Source organism: Pteronotus mesoamericanus, unplaced genomic scaffold, assembly GCF_021234165.1.
Source record: "Pteronotus mesoamericanus isolate MK-2021 breed Mesoamerican mustached bat unplaced genomic scaffold, CSHL_Meso_final contig_105, whole genome shotgun sequence".
Taxonomy (NCBI): domain Eukaryota; kingdom Metazoa; phylum Chordata; class Mammalia; order Chiroptera; family Mormoopidae; genus Pteronotus; species Pteronotus mesoamericanus.
The window spans coordinates 9,034,717-9,062,252 of NW_026555006.1; the positions used below are offsets into that span (position 1 = coordinate 9,034,717).

At 35.3% G+C, this 27,536-nt stretch overlaps 1 protein-coding gene across 3 annotated transcripts in view; it reads right to left on the reverse strand.

Moving 5' to 3' along the window:
- Positions 1-27,536, reverse strand: part of OMA1 (OMA1 zinc metallopeptidase) — a 61,309-nt gene that overhangs the window by 3,545 nt on the left and 30,228 nt on the right. For all 3 annotated transcript variants that reach the window (XM_054573832.1, XM_054573841.1, XM_054573823.1), the window contains exon 8: positions 14,457-14,606. In XM_054573832.1, the coding sequence (XP_054429807.1) occupies positions 14,457-14,606 (150 nt within the window). The remainder of the gene's footprint in view (positions 1-14,456; positions 14,607-27,536) is intronic.

Consider the following 27,536-nt stretch of genomic DNA (forward strand, 5'->3'; position numbering starts at 1 on the left):
AATGGAATATTATTCAGCACTAAGAAGAAATGAGCTATCAGGTCATGAAAACACAAGGAGAAAACTTAAGTGAAAAAAAAGAAAAAAGTAAATCTCGAAAGGCTACATATGTGTAATTCCAACTATATGACATTCTGGAAAAGTCAAAACTACAGAGATAGTAAAAAAAAGATCACTGATTGCCAGGATTATGCGGGATAGAGGGATGAACAGGCAGAGCACAGAGTATGTTTAAGGCAATGCAGCTACTCTTTGTGATACTGTAATAGTGAATATATGTTATTCTATATTTGTCAAAACCCACAGAATCTACAACACTAAGAGTGAACCCTAACATAAACGATGAGCTTTGGGCGATAATGACGGGTCCGCCCCGGCGCATCCACTGTAACAGATGACCTGCTCCGGTACAGAGCTTCCCGAGAAGGGGAGGCTGTGTCCACACGGAGGCAGGGGGATATGGAAAATCTCTGAAGTGTCCAGTGAATTTTGCTATAACACCAACATTGCTCTAAAAATAAAATCTATTTTAGAAAGCTACCATGGAAGTTAAAAGGCTTAGAAAAAAAGGGATTAGAATCTTTTATTGTTTTTGTTTTTAATGCTTTTGTACTAATTTTTTTTTGTACTACATTATACATTTCTTGAGTAAAGTCTCTTTCAGAATAAATCTGCTGTGGAAATGTCTGAGCTACATTAATTGCAGAATTAACTACACATTCTTCATATTATTTCTATTAATATTTCTTCATGTGTGAACTGCTTCTCTCCTCCAATTATCAAACAGAGAACACCAAAAGAGTAAGGTGCTCTTACTCTTAGGTCCTGTTACAAACCAAATATTTCTATCTATCAAATATTCATTTATTTTGCATAGAAGGATTTTTATCAGACATGTTGGTAAAATATTTTTTGTTATTTTTAACATTCCTTTCCATATTTATTTTATTACATTTCAGGGTGCCAACTTCTTTTATTTTCATAAATTCAAATCTATCATATTAAATATACCTGCATCTCTTTAAAAGTAAGTAAAAGTAAGCATACAGCTAGAATATGCCTTTCCATTTCCTTTACTTTGTTTTCTGTGTTTAACTTCATGCACTGAACATAATAGGTACTTAAATGCCTGCTGAATTTTAAACAAACGTTTATAGAACACAAGCAATGAATAAATCATTATGACAAATGTCACGGGGAAAACACTCTTAAGAGTTTATGGTCTAAGAGAAAGCAGGGATGTACTCCAATAACAAGAATATACAGTTCTAAGAATCCAAAGGAAGACCTAGAATTAAATATGGAATCAGCCAGCCTAAAGATTCCAACTAGAGTGAAAGGAACTAACATTTACTGTCCACTTTTGATGTGCCTTGCCCTGTGCCAGATATTTTACAAATATTTTACAAATATTGCCAGATAATTTACATATATTACAAATATGATAACTGGTGTTATCATATGAACCACTTTTGAAATGTTGGTCCCGGTGTAGAATATTTATCATTAAAGTGTCTTATGAGGGGAAGAGGGAAGGAAAGGGAGAAGGAAGCAGGACCTTTGCATCACAAATGCACAAGTCGGTACATAAAACACCCAGGAAACAGTGGTCTCAATTTGACAGGTGAAGTTAATGAAGGTTAGGGGGGGTCACTTCCTCAAAGTTGGGTGGCTGTGTGAGAATAAAACCCAAGGCTCCTCAGACTACTGTTTTTACAGTACTTCCTAAGAGTATCCTTTCCCATTACAACTATTAATTTGCTACATGCTAAATTTCTAAATGTACTAAATTTCTATAAGGAAGCAGAACTGCTATTCAATTGCATTGCCCAATTTTCTTCTTTTAACCCAGTATTACATTACTTATCTTTCCTATTGTTACACATCACACAATCATTTAACAAATATTCTCCAAGCATTTCAGAAACTGTCACAGGCACTAAGGATTCAGCAGTAAACAGGGGCCTTACTGTCTAGGGAAACAGACAGACAATAAACAACAAAATAATTTTAGTAAAGTATAAAAAGAAATTAAGCAGTGCTTTGAATTAGGTAATAACAGCATGGAATAGAGCGTATTTGAGGTTGGGGGATCAGAGAACGCCTCCAAAGGGAGGCAATGTTTGTGTCAAGAGCTGAGGGGAACTGTTCCAGGCAGAGCCATCAGCAAGCAAAGGAGCTCTGAGGAGGAAAGGAGCTTGAGCTGAAAAGCTGGAACCAAAGAAAACCTCGGGAAGAGGGACATGTGAAAAAGTTGGAGAAGTAGGCAGTGGCCAAATTATAGGATTTAAAGAGTTTGGATTTTTATTCTAAATTAGATAAGAAGCCACTTAAATTTTTTTAAGAAGGAAAATTACATTAAAAAGATTATCTGAAAAAAAATTATCTGGCTAGGGCAGCGACTTTCAACCAGTGCACTACAAGAATTTTTAACACATGCAATACCTGACTATTCAGTCTGGGGCACTTGACCTCTTTTCCCTTAGATTGTGGGAAAAAAATAAAACAACAAAACCCTGAAACCTTACAGCCAACATAACAATAGCCGTTTGGTGTGAATGAATCAAAATTTTATCTATTTTTGTTGTCAGATTGGCAGAAAGTATATTTTTGATGTGCCGCAGAATTTTAGTAATTAGGTGAAAAAAGTAAAAAATTGCTGGACTAGTATATTGAAAATAGATTGCTGGAGGGGCAGGTAAGGTAGGGGGCAGTGGAGGTGGGTAAAAGGAGGATAAAGCGTGATGGATAGAGACTTGCCCTGGGGTGGTAACACACAATAATACGGTATACAGACCATGTGTCACGTAATTGTGCACCTGAATCCTATATTATCTTGTTAACCAGTGTTACCCCAATGAATTCAATAAAAAGGAAAAGAAATGAGTTGGTGCCTTAGCAATGTCCAATGGTGACCTATGAGTTTTGCTTAAAAATAACAAGTCAGGCAGTAGTAACGTCTGCTTCAGTGTGGTTGGTAGGGTAATAATAAGGGTATAATGATTTATACTTGTGTTTTTTAAGATTTTATTTATTTATCTTTAGAGAGGAGAAGAGAGGGAGAGAAACATCGATGTGTGGTTTCATTTCACACACCCTCTGCTGAGGACCTGGCCTGCCACCCAGGCATGTGCCTTACACTGGGAATCGAACCCGTGACTCTTTGGTTTGCAGGCCGGTGCTCAATCCACTGAGCCACACCAGCTAGAGCTAATGATTTATAGTTTTCATTTGAACATTTCACCTAAAATGTCATTTTCTGTGCTTGAGTATTATATTGTTATGTTACAGAATTACATGCTTATGATTCTGTAATAAAAGATTTTGTAGTAAAAAAGGGGCATTATTTGTGCCAGACCCTGTATATAATTATGAACTCATGAATTTTTTTCTACTTGAGTTTGATGTGTTTCTATTTATTGTTATTGTTATGCCTTTTGTTGTTCAAAGTATCACTTTTTAATGGATATTGTGAACCCCTTAAAAAAAGAAAATAGATTGTTAGGAGTTGAAGTGAAAAATGGAACAGGAAGATTAAAATAGGAGATTAATTTAGGTAGTAATCTAAGGGAAACATGATGGTGTTTTTTACTGGACCAGTAGCAGTGTTGATGGAGAAGGGAACAGATTCCTAGAAGTCAGTTGACAAGATTTTCTAGTGAGTAGGAAAATAAAAGAATCAAAGATAAGTCCTAAATTTCCTTTGTTTTCTGCTACCAGTGTATCTGAGGATAATTTATTTGCTTATAGTAAATAATTATTAAGTAGCATTGTACAAGGGGGGGGAGGGGGGCTTAAATACCTGGAACTTACTTATAAAAAAATTGCGTATTTATTCTTTCATGTTTAAACTTCAGTCACCCTCAAAGTTGTCTGAATTTGATACAATACACCTATGGAAACAGTTTTTCCCCTGCTCAAAAGTTTTGTTGATTTTGATGCTTTTTAGTGCTTCTACCATTTTTTTGGTTACACCTCTTCCACATCAGCAAAACATTTCCCTTTGAGGACTTTTTCTGTTGGGGAAATACTTGGGTGCAAGATCTGGTGAACAGGGAGGCTGATGCATGGGGGTTAAGCCATTTTTTGGTCAAAAACTGCTGAACACTCAGTGCGCTGCGGGCAGGTGCACTAGCAAATCACCCATCATAAAATGGGTAAACGTGCTGAAAAAGAGTCTTCAAAAAAAATTCACTGAAGCCTAACGCAGCCTCTCACAACACCGACAGTTACTACAGTGAAACAGATGTAGAACACTCACCTAGTGGGGGAAGCCTGTACTACAAGGGGCTGTCCTCCAGAAGATAATTCCGCGGGGGGAGGGGGGGTTGGGCCCCCCGTCGTATTACTTGCTGGTTAATGGCCCCCGTCCATAAATTCTTTTAAACATGTTGCTCTTACCAAATTATCAAAATAAAATCTTTTATGCTTATTTATAAAATGAATCGGTGAACAATGTTTCTTTTTTATATTTTGAAGCTGGAATTAATTATTCACTGAATAACTGTTCTTCGAACTTTTGAACAAATCTCCAGAGCAAATCTCCATCAATGCTAGGTGCACTTTTCTTTTGTAATTCATTATAACTCTTCGGGTTCCTAATACAGTGTTTTTATTTACTTGATTTAATTACACCTTACCTCTTTCTTCAACACTGAATTCGAGGGGGCTCATTCTAGTTATAATTTCTACTTCTGGCTGCATCCACTTTGGCAATTCTCACACACACACACACACACACACACACACACACACACTCATTAATATACACAATTAAATTACTTCGGATTTTGACCTTGGCTATTAACATCATCGAACTAAAAATAACATTCTCCCAAATATTTTGATGTTCCTGTATGTAATTACTGTAGCTCTTCTCCTGATCCTACTCATATTTTGTTCTCTAACTGATCTGATATTTTTCACTTTGACTTAATTTCCCAAAGAATCAACTACTATAATTTTCCTTATTTTTGCTTAGTATTATTAATTGTATTCTCCCAGTCTGGGCATATTACAATTCTCTATTTGTTTTCTCTTTTTCCTTCTTACTAACAGAGACATTTAATTTTCTTTACATATAGGATTCATAGTAATGCTTAAAAAATATAACTATATATTACAAAATTTCTTGATTTTAAAGCATGCTCTTATTGTTTATGGAATTCTCTCTCATCTTAAATTATACAATTTCATTTTAATTTTCACACAGCTACCCATCTTTTAATTTTTGTTATATTCATTTTAACATACTGTAACCTGACAACATGAACCATAACATTAACTATACATGTTTTTCTCTAAGTTGTATGACCAGTATTTTTATGAAAGATGTATGTGCATTTGAACAGAAAATACACATCTTCTTCCTAGCAGTTTCTTATGTCAATTACATATTTTTGAACTACTCATTCAATATTTGTTAATTCCTTACTTGAACGTTGGTTTTCTAAGAATAGTAGGCTGCAAGCTATAATCACAATTATATATAAACAAGCTATATATTTTATTTAATTCTCAATCACCACTCAATTGTGGAAGGAACACTGCTGCTGAGCACCTCACACTGTTTGCGTGTTTCACTTAAGGATCTTCCATCTTAAAAGAAAAATGGTAAAAGGTTGGTTTGGCCAAATACCATACCAAACCGTATTAGTCCCATTGCTTTTTGTTTTGTTCTTTCTTTTCCCCTAAATTCTTACACTTCTCCAAATTCATTATTACTTGTATATGTCTTTAACTTTTCTCTTCACACCTTGGCACCTTCTAAGAGCCTGTCTTTGCAATGAATATTAAATACTTGATTAATATAAATATCTAGGCATCATCATTTCAAGGCTTCTCATGCATCATGCTCTGAGATTTTTCTAAAAACCCATCTTGAGAAGCATTATCTAAACAAAAATGTGGTACAGAAACCATTGTCCCAGACATGAAGATTTAAATGAATGTACTGATCTTTACCACTGTTATATGCACCTTGGATCTCTTTGTGTCTTTTCAATATTCTTCCGTTTTTTAGACTTTTTTTTTTTTAGCTTTCGGTATTGCAATCTGGCTGTACTATGTTCCTATACCTCCAGCATTAATACAGCCTCCACTGAAAGTTTTGCAGCTTCTCTGCTGTACTTACAAGTTTAGCAATTTTTCTGAAATGAATGTAGCTTATATTTCTACAAGCCACTTATATTTCTAAAGTCTTTCTTCTTCATCATTTTCAGTGTAACTCCATCGGCCTTATCATGCCGGTTTCAGGTGCCAAGGCTTCTGTAACTCTCATGATTTAGGCTGGCCTCTCCAATGGAGTAAAACTTTCAAATTAGACCAGAGATTTATTTGTTCTTGTTTTGTAGATTTTTCTACTCTTTGAAGCTTGTCTTACCAGGGGAAAATGGGCATTTCTGCGGCTTTGCTTTTCTGTTGTTATTGTTGTATTTAGTTAAACCAATGATCCTATTTCTTTTCCAATCCTATGCACTCATCATTATTTTGTGTTTTTTTTTTTAATGTTTCTTACCTACCTCTCAAATCTGCTCTTGAATAGGATAAAAATTGGCTATAACATCTTTTATTGCATTAGAATTAATTTGGATAGTCTTGAGTTCTTTCTTCATTCTTCTATTTAGAAGACACATTCAGGTTACCCTTTTGAGACAGAGGAGGATGATAGTTCCTCAGTTGAAAAAAAAAATCCTTAGGCTGCTGGAGAACTGGGTATTTGCAGAATGCTAAATCATCACCCCACAGTCACTTGCTGGATACGAGGGGAAACCAAACTTCACAGCGGAGGTTAGTTAGGCCATCACCCTCCAGACTGACTGACTGAATGTGGCATCACTAAATGTGGAGCAGCCAGAGTAAGAGAATCCTGTCGTGAAGCAACAGGAAGCATAGCTGCACCACTTATTAAATATTCTTGCCAAAATTCAACTCTACTTATACAGAAACAAGTTAGAGCATACCACAAAGAAGCAATCAGATAAATCTAGTATGTGGAACTAGATTTATTAAACAAGTCAATGATGAATTGAAAAACAAACAAAACGGGGTAGGGGCACTGTTCTAAAGTCACAGAGATTTAAGGGAAATAGCAACCAAATGCAATGCATGGATCTTGATGGATTACGACTTGAAAAAACCAATTATAAAACTATTTTGAGACAGAAACTTGAATATGGATAGACTATTTAATTTTATTAAGAAATTACTATTAATTTTCTTAGATATGATAATGGAAGAAAACAATACTTTATAAAATGTATATTGAACTAATTAGGGGGGGAACCCTCATGTCTGGAATTTATAATAAAATACTTCTGGATAAAAAATAATCAGAGAAGGGACAAGAGAGGCAAGTGTACAAAAAGGTTGATACTATTGATTGTGATTGAAAAACAGGGGTTCATTAAATTATTCAAATTATTCTCTACTTTTACATGTGTTTTTAAAAAATTATAATAAAAAATTAAATTAAAGCAACTTTTCTTAAAAGAAAACACCCTTTTTCCTCTCTGTCCTCCCTTCTCTGTCATTTTTGCATTCTCTGACTTCATCCTTGCTTTTTCACCTACATCGTTAGTTCTAAATGGCTCTTAAGAGGTTTAAACGTTTCTCTGCAAAAATAAAACCAGTCCCTTTACGCCCATTTCCAACTCTTAATTTCTGAAGGAAAGCATATACTTTTTAAAAAGCCTAAGATTTTAGCATCAATAACCTCAATCCTAAAACTCACTAGAAATAGATTTAATAGCAATTAACAAGACTAGTAGGTTACCACTATAAGAGAAAGACAAGAAATAAAATGAGGATAATGCCAATGTGGTAGCTTAAAAATACCAAAACAAAAACTTCTGTTCATATATTATTCTAATAGGATAATTTGATTTGGTATCTCTACTTGAAAGGCAGATAAATGATAATAGAAAATAAAAACAAAGAAAACTGTGAAAGACTTTGATAATGGGCAAAAAAGATCATTGAGTGTCCTGTCAAGTGCGTCCTTGGGTGTTATCTCTGCCTTTCTTGGTCTTAGAGCTGTTTCACAACTCAAGAAGTTGTAGAAAACTGATAACAATGCAAATGATATTTGTCCATGGAAATGAAAATAAACTATGTCTGGTGAAATGCAATTGATTATTGCCTTATGAATAGATCAGTTTTGCACTTACTTATAAAATCACTTCAGCATTCCTTATTGCCTAAATGCCTATGGTTGTTGAAGTTTCCTTTGAGCTAATGGTAATATATATTGGCTGCCTCACTAATAGAAAGTTAAATAAAACCTCAGATATGGTTCATTTTACATTTGTATAAGTCATGAGTTTACCTTTAAAAAATTTTTTTTCCTCTACTCACATTTCCTTTCAAAAACTGCAATGGTAAGTGAAGTCCAACTAATTTTTGAAGTGGCCTAAAATAATTAAATAGAAGTAACTACAAATTTTAAATAAATATAAAAAATTAAAATTAAGAACACTTCAACACAGGTCAGTTGTTCTCTGAAATGATAAAATAATAGTAAAAGTTTTCAAATAAAGTTGTATAACCAACCACTCCTAACATATAAGAATGCTGTGTTAAGAAATGGCTATATTTCTTCCCAGTAACAACTAAAGTATTTATGAAAACACTGCTGATACACACCAGGATTCTTCTGGGCACTACATATCAAGTAAAACTGCAATTACTTATTCATAAAAACTGAACTATAATAACTAAGTTTATAAAGAGGAAAAAAATAAGTGCCAGAGAAGTTTCATGATCAGATTAAAAGCTTCCTATGAAAATAGGAACCAATATATTTTGGGGGGGGGGGGAGTAATGACCTTCATATTTTAAACATAGTTTTCCAAAAATATCACTTTTTACCCCTTTCCTCCTAAAAACATTTTTTTTCCCTATCAGTCCATTCATTTCAGCCTCAAATAGATACACATCTTATGTACCATAATATTTTTTAAGGTTTAGACAATGTTACTGTCAGGCTTCCTGGCTTTATATGATTCAGAGGCCAATTCAATTACAGTAGCTGCTATGATATTTGCCTTTTCCTCAACACTCTCCATGTCAGGCAAAATGAAATTCTGTAAGGTAAACAGTGTGTGTTTGTGTACACTGGCCAACAGCGACATTTCACTTCAATGTTAAACACTCTCCTATTTTCTATTTATAGGATGTATATTAATGATTTATGTATTTACATTGTCCAATTATACATGCATAAGAATGGTTTACATGTGAATTCAAACTCCAGCTTCCTGAAAGTTTAAAGAATTCAGAACAAATGAGAATAAAATGAGTGTGTTCATAGACTGCCACTGAGTGATTCCGATATGCAAAAACTAAATGTAGTACATTTAAACACCAAGATTTAAATATCTGTTTACAAATAAAGCTGACATTGAAAGTTATAAGAACATTAAAAAATAAATTCTATTCAAAATTGTGATTATAACTAACCCCCAACTACTAAGTCCTAATTCAATGTTTTTCCTATATATTTTATCACCCTCCACTTCCTCCCTCACCCCAAGGAAAAGATGACAGAGAGTTGGTGAAAGTAGAAAATTAAAAATTCAGTATAAATGCCTTCAGGAGTAAAATTAATTTTTCAAGTAAATTTTTACCCTGGGTTATCAAACAATTTCCCTCTTTCATGTCTACTCATATTTTATAACAATCCTTATAGAAAGAAGGTTTTTTTTTTAAAAAAGGTATCTCTTTCAAGGACAATGGATGTTATACACAAATTTAAATTCTGAACAGTATAACTATAATTGTAAAACTGTCATACTATTAAAAATCAACAGGTTGATAGAACATCTGTTCTTTAATTTTTCACCCTAGTTGTTATGGTAACCAAAATATGTGGGATATGTTTCCTAAATTTAACTGATTATTTCAAGTAAATAAAATCATTAAGATATCATCTTATGAACTACAAATAATATCATTACTACAACCCTATAGTTATCCCTTTTAAATGCTAGTGGATAACAGGATTATATTTAACTAGGCATTTATACATGGTTTACCTCAGAATTCACGTTAAAAAATAGCAAGAATATATGGTTTTGTACTTTGGGGGGTATTTTCTTGATTTAAAAACAAAACAAAATAAGGAAATAGTATATTTTCTAAACAATATACTAATCTAAAATACCAGTACTCCAAAATTATATGATTGTACTATTGGTGCTTTGTAGGAGCTGCCGATCACATCCTTTGTGAGTCAGATCCTGTTACTCCTCTAGTCCTCTGCTGAAAGCCCTCCACTGGTGTCCTGTGTGTGAGCAAAAGCTGAAGTCTTCACAGAGGGGCCACAAGGCCCGCACCCTCCACTTTCTCTTGCTCACTCTATTCCAGCCATATTGGCTTCCTTGCTGTTCCTCAACTACAGAAGGCTCACTCCTGCCTCAGAGCCTTGTACTTTCTGTGCCTGGAAGGCTCTACTTCCCGCCCCACTCCAAAGACTCCCCACCACAACCCCCAGGGAATGACTCTCTGACTTATTTTAAGTCTTTGTTCAAATACCATCTTCTCAGTGAAACTTTTCTAATCAACACCTTTTAAAACAGCTATTCCAGCATTTGTACCATCTCTGGTCACACATTACATACTTGCTATGAACTGAGTTGTTTCCCCTACAGATTCATATGTTAGAACCCTAACCTCCAATATATTTGGAGAAGGAGCCTTTGGGGATGATTAGTTTTAAATGAGGTGATGAGGGTGGAGCCCTCACGATAGGATTACTGCCCTCAAAAGAAGAGGAAGAGAAATCAGTGTCTCACTCTGTCCACCACGGATGTGAGGACACAGCCAGAAGCCAGCCATCTGCAAGCCAGGAAGAGACTTCACCAGAAATTAAATGAGCCAGAACTTTATTATTGGATTTCCAGCTCTCAGAACTCTGAAGAAATGAATTCCTGTTGCTAACCCACCAGGTCTACAAGCATTTTGTTATGGCAGCCCAAGCTGACTAACACACTGTTGTTCCTCCTTTGTTTTCCTCCCTAATACTGACTAATATATAATAATATATTGGTAATTTATTCTACATATTACTAATTTATTCTATTTTTTTATCCTCATCTGAGGACATGTTTCCACTGATTTTAGAGAGGGAGGAAGGAAAGAAGGGAAGAGGGGAGGGGAGGAGGGAGAGTGTGTGTGTGGGGGCCGGCGGGGGTGGGGAGAAACATTGGTTGGTTGTCTCCCATACGCACCCCAACCAGGCATTGAACCCACCAAGCCAGGCATGTGCCCTGACTGGGAAGCAAACTGGCAACCTTTCGGTGCACAGAAGGGTGCTCCAACAAAATGAGCCACGCAGCCAGGGCACTAATTTATTTTATTTATTGTCTATCTCTCTTCACTGCAAAATAAGTTTCATAAGGGCAAGGTTTTTTGCCTATTTTTTTCACGGCAACTACAACACCTACAATCTAGCATGTAATTGATGACTAATAAATATTTGTTAAATGCGTATAGTTTTAAGACACCTTATGTTTTAAATGTTGATATGCTATAGTAAAAAATAATACATTTCTGTGATGATAATATATTAAAAAAATACAATCTTTGTTAAGTTACTTTTTCTAAAATCAAAATCACCAAAATTTGTGTTCTCATGAAACCAAAGAATTTTCCTGATCTTTTCTCCTCCAAGAAATCTATTACAGGCTCTTCCTTCTACCAATCAAATGCAAAAAGGACCTAATACTGTCCACATCTTTTTATCTGCTTCCTTCCTTAATGAACTGATCTACTCTCACTGCTTCAACTATCATCTTTTTAGGGGTGACTCTGAAATCCTCACCTCTGGCCTAGATTTCTCTGCTCTGGTGCTGTACTCGAACTACCTTTGAGATGTGCTTCACTTCAGACATATTGCCAGAAACATCAAATAATACATTAGATAGAATATACTGTACTAAGTAGAAAAAAATATTAAATAAAATCAAACAAAATGTACTCTTCAGTACTATACAGACACACACAATTCTATATACTGCCTGAGGATTTGTTTTCTTTCATTATAGAAATTAGAAATGGTAGTAGGGAATTCCAATCTCTGAATTATGACTATGTATTCTAATTAACAATATACTGTCATACGAACTATAAGTTTTACTTCAACCACTGAATTATTCCCAATATTGTAATAGAGTTTTATTACTTTCAAATTGAATTTAATCACTTGGGGGAAAAATATAAGAAATTATATAACGTTTTCAATTTCAGTTTCTGAACTAGGGTAATTTATTTTTTGGAAAAAAAAATCTCCCAATGTTTTTCTTTATCATTGATGCCCAAATAACATATTTATTCTCCAATCATTTTTCTTCATATTCACTAAACAATTCATTATTATTTTAAAGACTTCTCTAAAGCACATTTTTACTTCTCTAAAGATTCTTAGTTATCTTCAGTTAAGAAGTGACAACTTAGAATTCAGATGAAAGTTGGCTAAAATTCATTACCCAATTTAAGCAAGCCACATATTTTTAGAATTTCATGAGCAAAAATAAAAAGAAATGGAATTCTCAGAGAAAACCATGTGGTTATTATGGCTTTAGAGATAGGTTAAGCCTCCTACAGTAATATCAGTTCCCTGGGTCTTGGGTAGCACTTGAGAAGATTCTCCAAGTCAGTGATCTTCAGGACAAATTAGTTGCTGCTAAAACATATACTGTCCCAGTCCTATGTTGTACTTTGAAGATGAATGATTACTACATGGTGTGTCAAGTAAATGTCATTGCTATTTTTTTCTCAAATATTTTTTCTTCACATTAAGAGTATAAATGAAATATATTTAGGACAGTTCTTAAGAGTCCATGTCTGACTGGTCCCAGTGCTAATGAAAGGCACAGGGCATGCTCAAACTGTCAACAAATCCTATCATCATTCCTTTCAAAATATATCCAAAATCTGACTGATTCTTTCCCTCTCTTTTGCCTCTATAATCTGTTAACAGGATTATTGCAAGAGCCTCCTAGTCTCCCTGATTTCACCCTTGCCCCACTGCAGCCTGCTCTTTACACAGGACACCCCTCTCCCGTGAGCACGATAAAACACGAGTCATCACATGGGTCAGATGAAGTGATCAAGTCCCTCCTCTGCTCAAAATCCTCTACCAGCTTCTTATAAAGCTTGGAATAAAAATTAAGTCCTTAAAATGGTTTAGACCCTTCATGGTCTGGTTCCCCATACCTCAACCATTCTCATCTTCCTTTATTCATTCAGCCCCAATATCTTCCTTGTTGTTCTGTGTACACGCCAAAAATACTCTCCCTTCATGTCCTATGCACGTCCAACTTGCTCAGCTTGAAAGACTCTCTCTCCAGATATCCACAGGGCTTGAACCCCTTCTTCTTTCCAGATTCTGTTAAGGTAGGCCTTCTTTGACAAGTGAACACAGACCAGTATGCCTTTTATGCTGCCCAGCTCTACTACCTTTAACCTACTTTATTTTTCTGCAATGTGTTTATCTCTGCTTGAGATACTATATGTATGCTTGTTTGTTAACAAGCATTTGTATTAACATGAATGTTAGCTCCAAAAAAGCAGAGACTGTTTTGTTCCTAGCAACAGAACACAGAATGGTAGATTTCAATATTAATCATATGAATGAATGAACAAACAAAGCTCGTGGTAGTTTCTTATCCCAAACTAGATGTAGGCTATTCCTTCAAATTGCATGCCACTATATTTCTACCCTTCTTATTATAAATCATATTCCTTGTTGTATTAAGAATCATTCTGTACTTAGGTTAGCTTCCTGAAAATATAAAAAACCATGTCTTAATTCTCTTTGTATCCCCTTTATCTACTAGTATTTCTTATACTAGGTACTCAATATTTGTTAGGCTAAATTTGAAGTCATACTGCCAACATAAGTAAGACAGAAATAAGAGTGTAGCCGGGTTGAGAGACGTCTGACATCCATCTTGTACTGATATGCATACCACAACAAACATTTTAAATGATGTTAACAAATCAAATGATTTTAAAAAGGTAGTGAAAACTACTTGGGAAAAAGCTGCTTTAGCTTTTTCCAAAAATTTTGCACAAATCATTAACTGAAATAATAAGCTAAAATCACCAAGAAAAGATTAAATTATGACCAATACATTGAAATGATATTCCTTGAATTTTAGACTTCCACCAAATCAGATAAAATTAAAAGGTATCTTAAGACCTGCAGACAAACAGGAGGATTTTACTTTTCAGTCAAATTCTTTGAAAACTGGTAATCCATAATTATAGTGATCAAAATAGTTGACAACCTAGAACTCTTTCTCTAAGCACAAGAAGTAACGGTGTTAAGAAAACCAAAAAAAAAAACCCCCCCACAAAAAAAAAAAAAAAAAAACCCAAAAAACAAAACAGAAAAAAAAAAAAATAAATGATACAGTAAAAATAATGTCTCACCTTATATAGTGTTAACTCACCTCAGGTATGAGTCTATCCAAGTGCTCAACTCGGTTTCCATGAGAAGGGTGTGTGGACAACCATTCTGGCAGCTTGGGATGACCAGAGAGGCTATCTGCAAGTTCCAGCCGCTGCCAAAACGCTGAACTGGCTCTGACGTCCACACAAGCCTAAAACCAAAATTAATAAAAGCACAAAATGAGCTTAATTATGAGGACATTTTTAAAAGTTTACCCTTATGTCATTACATTTTTTTAAAACTATTTTTTAAAAACTATTTTCTTTCTATCATTTTAATAAAAGAAGCATAAATTCATTACTTTAAAAAAGAACTCAAACAATACAGTATTATAGGACTCAAAAAAGGAATGCCCACCATCCCCACTTGCCCCTACCCCTACACAATATTTACAATAATACCACTCCCAGAGATAACACACTCTTTTCACTGATAGATACTAAGAGCATGTATTTAGGGCAAAATCTTCCAAATTAAGTTTTCATAAAAATAAGATTTTAACATTTACTCTGATAATAAACTGTACTAAAAAATTCTTAATCTATACCACTAGATTAATTAGATATTGATCTACAGTTTTGTCTTGTAGTGTCTTTGTGTGGCATTGGTACCAGGGTTATGCTCGCCTCAAAGAATGGGTTAGAAAGTAGCCTCTCTCTGGAGAACATTATCAGTGAAATAAGCCAGTCAAAGACAAATACCAAATGATTTCACTCATATGTGGAATCTAATGAGCAAACTGAACTAACAAGGAAAATAGGGACAGACTCATAGATGGAGAGCAGGCTGACAGCTAGTTGGGGGGAGGGGAGAGAAAAATTGAGCAAAAAGGAAAAAGGATTCATGGACATGGACAACAGTGTGGTGATGGCTGGGAAGAGTGTGTATAAAGGGACTAAATGGTAATGGGAAAAGATACAATAAAGATTAAATTTAAAGAAAAAAGAAAGTATCTTCTCCTCTTCACTCTTTTAGAAAAGTTTGAGAAGAACTGGTATTATTCCCTCTTTAAATTCTTGGCAGAATTCACAAGTGATGCTGTCAGATCCAGGACTTTATTTTGTTGGAAGATTTTTTATTATTAATTCAATCTCCATAATAGTTATTGGTCTAACTCAGTTTTATATTTCTTCATGATTTTGTCTTGGTAGGTTTTTAAAAAAACTTTTATTGGGGTGACATAGGTTAATAAAATTATATACGTTTCAGGTGTATAGTTCTGCAACCCATCATCTGTATACTGCATTGTGTGTTCACCACCCAGTCTCTTTCCATCACCATTTGCCACCCCCCACTTTACCCTCTTCTACGTGCCCCCATCCCCCTTTCCCTCTGGTAATCCCCATACTGTTGTTGTCTTGTCTATGTGTTTTTTAGTTTGGTTTGTTTTGTTTTTGCTTAATGCCTTCATCTTTTTCACCCAGACCCCAAGCACTCCTCCCATCTGACAGCTGTCAGTCTGTTCTATGAATCTGTTTATATTTTGTTTGTTTTGTTGATTAGATTCCACATATAAGGGAAGTCACATGGTATCTGTCTTTCTCTGACTGTTCTCCAGGTCCTCCTATGCTGTTGCAAAGGGTAAGATTTCCTCCATTTTTTTGGCTGAGTAGTATTCCACTGTGCAAATATACCACAGCTTTTTTATCTACTCATCTACTAATGGACACTGGGCTGCTTCCAAATCTTGACTATTGTAAAGAGCGCTGCAAAGGACTAGAAGTGCATATATTCTTTTGAATTAGCATTTCAGTTTTCTTCAGATATACTTCCAGAAGTGGGATTGCTGAGTCATACGGCAGTGCCATTTTTTATTTTTTGAGGAAACCCCATACTGTTTTCCATAGTGGCTGCACCAGTAGGTTTTGTTTCTAAATATTTGTCCATTACATCAAAGTTGTCCAATTTTGAGGGAGTACAACTGTTCATAGTGCTGTGTTATAATCCTCTTTACTTCTATAGAACCAGTAGTAACAACATCTCCACTTTCTTTTTTCTTTTAATAGAAACCCAAGTTTTATTTGTAGTTGGACATTTTTCCATTACAGTATATAACTTTTCTGGGTGATTATTAAAAGAGATAACCTTTTATTTAAAGCTTTGGGTTCAGAAGAGTTTGTTTAAGAACTGGTTTCATCTACAGCCATACCACCCTAAACGCACCCGATCTCGTCAGGGTCAGGGTTGGGCCCGGTAGGTACTTGGAGGGGAGAACTAGCTTAATTGCTTTATGGAAATGCTTCTATATCTTTTCTTTCTTAATATAAAAGAACTCTTTCATTCAGCTTTATTGGACATTCAAAATATTTTTTACTATGCAAATTTTTATTTTTTTCATTTTTTTATTGTTGACACTATTACAGATGTCCTGAGTCTTATTTTTTTCTTAGTCCAACTAAGAAGTTGTCAATTTTATTGATCTTTTTAAAGAACTCTTTTTATTCACTATTTATCTCTGATGTAATCTTTATTATTTCCTTCCTTCTATTAGCTTTGGGTATAATGTGTTCAGTTTTTTAAGTTTTAAAGTTAGGTTGTTCATTTGAGATCTTCACATTTTTAAAGCCTTTATAGCTACAAATATCACCCTTAGTACTGCTTTCAATGTATCCCTTAATTTTTGGTATGTTCTGACTTTTTCATTCATCCCTAGTATTTATTAATTTCCCTTGGGAGTTCTTATTTAATCCATTGGCTGTTTCAAAGTATATTGTTTAATTTCCACAATTCTGTGAATTTTCCAGTTTTACTTTTGTTATTGATTTCTAACGTCATCCTACTGTGGTAAGAGAAGACACTTCGTAGGATTATCTCTCTTAATCTATTGAGACTTAATCTGTGGCCTAACATATTGTCTATAAGGAAAAATCTGTATTTCTCTGACTGTTCTCCAGGTCCTCCTATGCTGTTGCAAAGGGTAAGATTTCCTCCATTTTTTTGGCTGAGTAGCATTCTACTGTGCCATTGAGGAGAATGTGTAAGTTGCTGTTGTTGAGTAGGGTGTTCAGAATATGTCTGTTAGATCTAGTTCATTTATTGTGTTGTTCATGTCCTCTATTTCCTTATCTTTTATGTGGTTGTCCTGTACATTATTGTGAGTCTCTGACTATCATTATAGAACTATTTCTCCCTCCAATTCTGTCAGTTTTGCATCATATATTTTGATAGTATATATATGTCTTTATAATTTCCTGCTGTATAAACCTTTTTATTACTGTATAATGCCCTTCTTTGTCTCCTATAACCTTTTGTAATTTAAAGTTTGACTTGTCTGATATAGTGCCACCTCTGCTCTCTTTGGTTAATATTTGCATGAAGTATCTTTTTCCATCCTTACACTTTAACTTGCATTTGGATATCAAGTGAGTCTCTTCCAGACAGCATATAGAAAGGTCATGTGTATTTTTTTTTAGATTTTATTTATTTTTAGAAAGAAAGGAAGGGAAGGAGAAAGAGAGGAAAATCGATGTGCGAGAGAGATAGCTACTGATTGCCTCTCGCATGCTCACAAAGGGAAACCTGGCCCACAACCCAGGCACCTGCCCTGATTGGGAATCAAACCAGCAACCTTTTGGTTTACAGACCAGCAATCGATTCACTGAGCCACACTAGCCAGAGTGAAAGGTCATGTGTTTTTATCCATTCTGCCAATGGATGTCTTTCAATTGCAAAGTTCAATCAATTTATATTTAAAGTAATTACTGATAAGGAGGGGCTTCTTCTGTCATTGTGCTTTTGTTTACCTACTCCCTCATTATGTTCATTACTGTCTTCTTTTGTGTTTAATTAATTTTGTATAGTGAAATGTTTAAATTCCTTTCTCATATCCTTTTTTAGAAGTTTTATTTTCTGATTTTAGAGAGAAGGAAGGAAGGGAGAAATAGGGAGAGAAACACTGATGTGAGAAACACGGATTGGTTGCCTTCCATACGCACCCCAACCGGGAACTGAACCCACAACCCAGGCATGTGTTCTGACCAGGAATCACACCAGGATGACACCCAACCAATTGAGCCACACCAGTCACTGCTCATTTTTTTCTGTGCATACTTTATAGCTATTTTCTTTGTTGCTACCATAAGATTACATTTAACAACCTAAAGTTATAACACTCAGAACTTATACAAGTTTAACTTCAATAACATACAAGACCTCTGCCCCCTTACAGCTCTGTCTGCATCCTTTTGGATCACTGATGTCACAAAAGTACTTCTTTATATACTGTATGTCCAAAAACACAAACGAATAATTCTTTTTAATATAATAGTCTGCACAAATTATGTAGAAAACAATATTTGGAGTTAACAAGCCAATGTTACAGTAATACCTAAGCTTTTATACTAGCAAGTACTTTTTCCTTTAAATGTATTAGATTCTTAAATCTTGTTAAAAAAAAACAAAAAGTACAATTACAAACCATTGCTATAATAATGCTAGCTTTTATAATTGCCCGTGTATTTACCTTTATTAAGATCTTTATGTCGCCCTGACCAGTGTGGCTAAGTTTGCTGGGCGTCGTCCCTCAAATCAAAAGGTCACACGTTAGATTCCCAGTCAGGGTGCATGCCTGGTTTGCAGCCTAGTCCCCAGCCAAGGCATGTATGAGAGGCAACCAATCAAAGTTTCTCTTTCACATCAATGTCTCTTTCTTTCTCCCTCGCTTTCCCCTCTCTAAAAATAAATTTTTTAAATATTTTTTTTAAGATTTTGTTTATTTATTTTTAGAGAGGGGAAGGGAGGAAGAGAGAGAGAGAAATATTAATGTGTAGTTGCCGCTCATGCACCCCTTACTGGGGATGTGGCCCGCAACCCAGACATGTGCCCTAGACGGGGAATGAAACTGGCAACCCTTTGGTTTATAGGCCAGTACTCAATCCACTGAGCCACACCAGCCAGGGCAATAACTTAAATCTTAAAAGAAAAATCTTTCTGTCTCCAAAGGGCTGTGAGTTAGTCTAATCTCCTTCCATTTAACTTTGCAGGACTGCCTTGAGCAGTTCTTAACAGGGCAGGTCTAGTGATCACAAACTCCTTTAACTATTAACTAGGAATGTCATTTTTAATAGATAGTTTTGATGGATAGAGAATTTTTTTGTTGTTGAACATGACCTAAGTTTTTATTGTATTCACTTCAGAAACTTGAATCCACAGATATAAGCAGTATATAAACAGAAAGTTACAAGTAAATGCAGAATATAATGCAAATTTCTGTTCACAAAGGTCACATGTGCAGGTATATGGATTAGAACCGTGTCCCCAGATTATGGCCAAACTGTTTTTTAAATGCATAAGTGTAAAATTACATCTCGAAAATATGAAAAGATGGTCTACATACTTTAAGAATCAGATGTTGCTTATACCAGATGTACGACAACTACAGAATTCAAGTGATAAGCAATAAGGTCCCAAAAAATTAATACTGGTCGAATAGAAAGGGAATTTTTTTACATTTCACTGAAAATACTTTTTTAAAAAATACATTCTGGAGTGACAGGTATTTTTTCTTTTAGCACTTTAATCAATGATTGTCTTATGGTCCCCAAAATTTCTGATGAAAAATCTGCTGAAAATCTTATTGAGGATCTCTTGAATGTGATGCTTCACTTCTCTCTTGTTGCTTTCAAAATTCATTCATTACATTTTTTTTAAGTTTGATTATAAAGTATCTTGGTGTGGGTCTCACTGGGGCATCTTACCTGAAGTTCATTGAGCTCCTTGGATGTTCACATTTGTGTATTGCATCAAATTTGGGAAGTTTTCAGCTATTATTCCTTCAGATAGTCTCTCTGCCCCTTTATCTTCCTCATCTCCTTCTGGGATCCCCACAATGTAGATGTTGTTCCCCTTGAGGGTGTCCCACAGATCCCTTAAAATTTGTTCACTTTTCTTCCATCTTTTTTTTCTGTTCCTCAGCAATAATTTCTATTGTCATAGTTTAAAGTTCAGTGATTCTATCTTCTGTTTGTTCAAACCTGCTTTTGAATCTGTCTAGTGAATCTCACATTTCCATTATTGTACTTTTCAGCTTCAGAATTTCTTGCTGGTTTCTTTTTAGGTTTTGTATCTCTACACTGACACCCCCATTTTATTCATAATCACTCTTGACTTTCTCCACAACTTCCTTTAGTTCTCTGAGCATCTTTAGAACAATTGTTCTAAAGTCTTATCTAGTATAACTGCCCTTAGATCTTTTTTCAGAGACAGTCTCAGTTGATTTAATTTTTTCCTTTAATGGGCCATTTTTCATGTTTCTTTGTATGACTTGTGAATTCTTGTTGAACACTGGACATTTGAACTAATAAGGATGTATTTCTGGAAATCAGATTCTACTCCTTCCCCAAGGTTGGCTGTTTTTTGTATGTATGTATGTATGTATGTATGTGTATGTATGTATTTCATTAGAGTAGGCTGTCTCTGTGCTGAGGATCAGCTTGAGGTGTAAACTTAATGTTTTCTCAGGAGTCTTTCCCTGGGAATATGCAGTCACTTTCTAGTTTTCCAATATTTGTCATTGTTTTTGAATGTCATAATCTTTCATGTCTGTCCCAAAAGAGAAAATGAAAAGTGAAAATATAAATGGAGGGTATCAGACTTTTAAGCCCCTTATAAGTAACTTCAACTAGGGGCAGAGAGAGACTTGAAATAATGGGGAAAGGTGCAGTAACAGTGGTTCCCCACTGCTCTGTCTGCACTCTATGATCAAAAATAACATTCAGTGACAAGAACACAGATCCCTGATATTTGGAAGACAGTGCTCTTTTTGCTCACCCTGGCTACCAAGGATGTGTGTAAGCTGCTCCAGGAACACATACACAGCCGTCTGCCACGTGACTAGGAGGGGGAACCGATAGTTACTATGGCCCTGAGGGCTGAAATTAAGCAAAATTCACTGTCCAAGACTTCCCCTTGAAATTGCAAACCTTCAACAAACTTCAGAGTTCCAAAGGAGTTACTCAGATAGATTCTGCCAGTGTGATTGCTGTCTAGGTACTAGATTTCTGGTACTTTCTACTCCACCATCTTTTCAGAATCACAATATAATTCTTTAACACCTTTGAGTACTCTAAGTTAAAAAGAATCCAAGTTACTTTACCCTATTGCTTATACCAGGGGACACCCCCCAAAGAAACCGAAATTATCTTCTGGAGGGTGGGCTGCTTGTAGTACAGGCTTCCCCTGCTACGTGAGTGCTGTAGGAACCCATCTGTATCACTGTAGAAGCTGGTGTTGTTGTGAGAGGCTGCGTTAGGCTTCAGTATATTTTTAAGACTTTTCCAATACTGTTGCCTATTGCACAATGAGTGATTTACAAGTGCACCTGCCACAACCATGCTGAGTATTCATGGTGTGGGCAGGACCACCCCACATTCAAGCAGGCCTTACTTCTGCCGGATCCTGTATTATGAATGTGTTGACTTGCTATTGAAGGTTATATTTCTAGAATTCAGCATGACCAAAAACGGCATGACCGCCATTCCCTACCCTCCCTATTCACCCAATCTCACCCTGGTGGACATTTTTTGTTTCCCCAGATGAAAGAAGTCCTCAAAGGGAAACGTTTTGCTGATATGGAAGAGGTATAACAAAAAAACAGCAGAAGCACTAAAAGGCATCAAAATTGATGAGTTCAAAAACTATTTTGAGCAGTGGAAAAAAACATCTCAATAGGTATATTACATCAAATGGATTAATGCAGGTGAAGGTGACTGAAGTTTAAACATATAAGAATACATACACAATTCTTTAAATAATTAAATTCTGGGTTTTTTGGGTCCACCCCCTCATATATGGATTTACATATATTTGTGTATAAATAGGAATACACAAAAGTTTATAACATAAAAATATGGCTCCTGTTTATACACATGTAAACATGTATTTGTGTATGTGTATAATATGTGTGCTTATGCATAAAATGTTATATATGTATTTATGTATGTGTATATATACACACATATACATCCATACAGAAATTATTATTTGATGCTGAATTCTAGAAATATATCCTTCAATAGCAAGTCAACACATTCATAATACAGGATCCGGCAGAAGTAAGGCCTGCTTGAATGTGGTTGGTAGGGTACGTTAATGTCTCATACCAGATGGTCAGCAATTTGAACATTTCACCTAAAATGTCATATGGTGTGCTTCAGTGTGATATTGTTATGTTACAGAATTACATGCTTATGATTTTGTAATAAAAAAGGGGCTTTAGTTGTGCTAGATCCTGTATATACGTAAACTGAGACAAACAAGCTAGATATTCTTCTAAGATAATTGATTAAATATAAAATAAGTTGAACTTTAACCAAAATCATAAGCTACCATTTTAAAAAGCACACTCCAACTAGCAGCTAAAATAATTCTGAAAACTGAAGGACAAACATTTCAATAGACTTTAAAAACTCAGGAATTACCATATTTAGCCATGTATAATGCCTTCCCGTGTATAATGCACACCGACATTTTTGGCCCAAACTTTCAGGAAAAATGGTTTCATTTTAATTTTTTAATTCAATTTTTTATTTTTTTATATTTAGATACTTGTTTTTTGTATTATAAAGGAATTTTAGCATTTATTTTTGACCATATATTATGGTACAAGTAACTTTAAGTAACAAATAATTACAAAACACAAGAACAGATACAAGATATTTCATGTACTACCCATGTATAATGCACATCCTTATTTTTCCCTCAAAAATTTGGGCAAAAAAGTATGCATCATAGACAGAAAAATAGGGTCTACTATGAAGTTTCTTTGCTACACAGACCAAAGCATATTCATCCAATACTTTTTTAGACTAAAAGTGTTAATCACAAGATAAATAAAATATTTCCCACTTCAACCTCTAAGAAACACAGTTGAAGGCAATCTTTAAAGCAATATTTGATATACAGAAGTAGAAGAAATTAATTATCTCAACAGACTACAAAATATTCCAAAGTTAAAGTATTCCAAAGGACTGGAGATACGTGCTTTAATAGTAAGATAAAGGCGGAGTTTACCTATACAATTCAAAGACCCGTCAATAACAGATAATTTTGTTTTCAAAAGAACATTTTATATTTTTACCAATTTATAAAAATTAAGTTACAGGGTGACATCAGCAAAATAAAAAAACACACGTATTTAAAAACAATACACAGATTCCATTTGTAACTAATCCAGAAACTATTTCAGAGACTCTTGAATCCTGGGCAAATGTAAAGCTAGATACATCAAAGCCAGTAGAAAAATCCAAGACAGTCCCTTGCCATAATCCCTACCCTCAACACAGTGTCGTATAATTGGAAGGAAACCCCTGTTTCCAGCTTCTCCATGGCTAGGGAAAGAGTTGGACCACATGCCCAGCGTTCCAACCTTTCCAGGTTTGCCAGAAGAACTAGCTTCTGTCTTGCCTCTCTCAGACCACTGACAAGACCCAGCATACACAAACTACATGCTTGGGAACCAGGGAAACAAAGAAGGCAGTTTGAACTAGCACCCGGCAGTCACCATAGCCCATCCCCCCAGCTCAGCACAGAGCGAGGCGGCAAAAAATCCCAGATCCCAGCTTCTCCTTCCTGGGGAGGAAAGGAGGTAAACCACATGTCTAACATTGCAACATTTCTGGAACCTGCCTGAGGAACTGGGTACCGTCTTGCCTATCTCAGAGTACTGACAGGACCCAGCATACATTAGATGCCTGAGGACCGCTAAAAATAAAGACATATGTTTGGACTAGCATGAAGGTTTGAGGGGCCCCCAAAATCTCTGCCTGGGCTGTTATTAAAATCTCCATAGTACCCAAGGTGACCTATGGATTCAATATAATCCTTATGGCAATTTTTTTTTTTACAGAAACAGAAAAAAAAACAAAAATCATGCAGAACCATGGCAAACCCTGAGCAATCCAAACAATCTTGAGAAAGAAGAACAAAGATAGAGACATCATACTTTGGTTCTGAAATATATTACAAAGCTATAGTAATTAGAACAGTACTGACATAAAGGCACACACATACAGGCCACTGAACAGAACAGAGAACCCAGAAATAATCTCATGCATATCCTTCATCTTCAACAAGGGTGCCAAGAATATATAAAGTTGGACCTTTATCTTACACCGTAAAAAAACCAACTCAGAATGGAATAAAAACTTAAACATAAAAGTTGAAATTATAACACTTGTAGAAAATATAGGGAGAAAGCTTCCTGACACTGGTCTTGGCAAGAATTTCTTGGTTATAAAAACAAAAGCAAAAATAGACACATGAGACTACATCAAACTAAAAAGCTTCTGCATAGTTAAGAAAAAAAGAGTGAAAAAGCAACCTACAGAATGGGAGAAAAATATTGGCAATCCTATGTATCTGATAATAAGGTTTTAGCACTCAAAAATATAAGTCACTCTTACAACTCACTAGCAAAAAAAAAAAGGGGGGGGGCCCCACAAACAACCTGATTAAACATGTAAAGAAGTTAAACAGACATTTTTCCAGAGAAGACATACACATAGCCAAAAGGTATATGAAAAAATTTTCAACATCTCTAATCATCGGGGTAATGCAAATCAAAACCACAATGAAATATCTATTACCTCACATCTGTTAAAATGGCTATTATCAAAAAACAAAGCATAAATGTCAGTGATGATGTGGAGAAATTGGAACCCTTGTATACTGTCAGTGGGAATGTAAAATGGTGTAGTCACTATAGAAAACAGTGTGGAGATTCCTAAACATATTAAAAAGAGAACTTTGGTATGATCCAGCAAGCCCATGTATGGTTATTTATCTAAAATAATTAAAAACAGGGTCTCAAAGAGATATTAGCACTCTGTTCATTGAAGCATTTTTCACATCAACCAGATGTGGAAACACTCTAAATGCCCATCAATGGAAAAATGGATTAAGAAATATGGTTTACACATACAATGGATTATTTAGCCCTGAAAGAAGGAAATCCTGCCATATGCAACGACATAAATGAACCTTGAGAACATTATGCTAAATGAAATAAGCCAGTCACGAAAGGACAAATACAGCATGATTCCACTTTTATGAGGTATTTAAAGTAGTTAAATCTAGAGAAGCAAAGCGTAGAATGGTGGTTGCCAGGGCCTAAGGGTAGGGAAAAGTCGGAGGTTGCTATTCAGCAGTATACATTTTCAATTATGCAAGATGAATAAATTCTGGAAATCTGATGTACAACCTTGTATTATATATGTTAAATGTTCTTACTATAATTAAAAAATTAAAAAGCAAAAATTATAGATCAATATGGTAATATTTTAAAATAAATATTTAGCCCATCACAAGCCTAACTCACTTACCTATGTAAAAATTTTTGCACGCCCCAGCTGTTGTGGCTCAGTGAACTGAGCCCCACTGCAAACCAAAGGGTCGCTGGTTCAATTCCCAGTGGAGGGCACATGCCTGGGTTGCAGGCCAGGTCCCCAGCAGTGGGGTACATGAAATGCAACCACACATTTATGTTTCCCTCCTCTTTCTCCCTCCCTTCCCCTCTCTAAAAATAAATACATAAAATCTATTAAAAAAATACTGTTTTGCAAAGTAAGACACTTGTGTTTACCAAGTGTCCAGAAGTACGCAAATAAAGGAAGGATGAGATGCTTTCTAGACAACATTTCCTTCTTAAAATAGAAATAATTATGCCCACATTTGGCCAGAGAAACATACGAAAATACGTGAAATACATTGGTTCTGGAATACTTTTTGAGGCAGTATACTGGGAAAATGGAAAGAAATGAATCAGAAAGATCTGGGTTCAAAATATCAAAAAAAAAAGTTATATATTTTATTTAATTAATAGTCACCTATATGTCTCAGGTATTATTCTATGTATATTACTATTATTAACTCATTATATTAGTAATAACTTCATGAGGTATGTACTATTATTACACCCATTTTACAGATCAGACAAAGAAACCAAGGCCCACACAGGTCAAGTAATTTGTCAAAGGTCACACAGCTAGTAAGTACAAAGCAATGATGTGAACCCACATAGACTGGTTCCAGAGTTTGTGACCTTGGGCCATTAATTTAGTCTTTAGGAATCTCAGATTCATCTGTAAAAATGAATTTAAAGCAGTGGATCATTAGGATTAAATGTGATAACTCTTGTAAAGTAGCCAGCTCAGAATCAGAATATATTGGACACTATTTCTACTCTTCCTTACCCCAGGTGAGCACCAGACTCCTGCGGTTATTGCAGGATGCTAGGTTTGGTCACAAGTGATGATGTCATGAATTTACAACTAAAGAAGGGTCTAGTTTAATTCAGCCTTTAGTACCAATATGCATGAATATGAATAAGAGACCTATTAGTTGACAAAGAATTTGCTACTCTTCAAGTAGAAACCCTGTGGGATATGATATTCACAAGAGTATGGTAGTATAAGAACTATTCTTATAATCTCAACATTTCCCAGTGCCCAAACAGTGCTAGAGATAAACAGATCAAGACCTAGTTTATCCTGCCTGTAGCCAAAATTTTCATTAGAGCTACAAAGATGAAAAGTGTCTTGAAAGTTTGCTCTTTCTATTCACCTAGACTGTCCAACAAAACTCCTGCCAGCCATCACCTTCTCTCTAAAAGGTAAACTGCAACACTAGTGGCTCTGAATTTTTTTTTTTTTGAATGCCACTGATGCTGGACACTTGTCCCAGTCATTCTGGAATCCTCCCCTGTGTTCCACACACACATACAGAAGGTAATAGGTAATACTGCAAAGAACTGCGGCAGAAGGGTAGTTGGACTCTGGCAGGTGGAAGAATACACTGAGGCTATTTGACGGTGAGATTTAAAGGTACCAAAATAGAAATAAAAATGGTCATCTCAGGGTCAATCTGCAGAAGACCAAAACTGTTCCTAGTGGGTTAAAGTATTGGAGAAAGTTTCATTTCAGTATAATAAATGTATCTTTATCCTGGGATGTGAAAACCTTAGTATCAGTGAGATCTTTGGCAAGTAACTTAATTTTTCTATCCCTCAGTTTCATCTGCAAAATGGAGCAAACAGTACCTCTACTTCACACGGTTGTTACGAAGATTAAAAGCTAACTCATGTAAA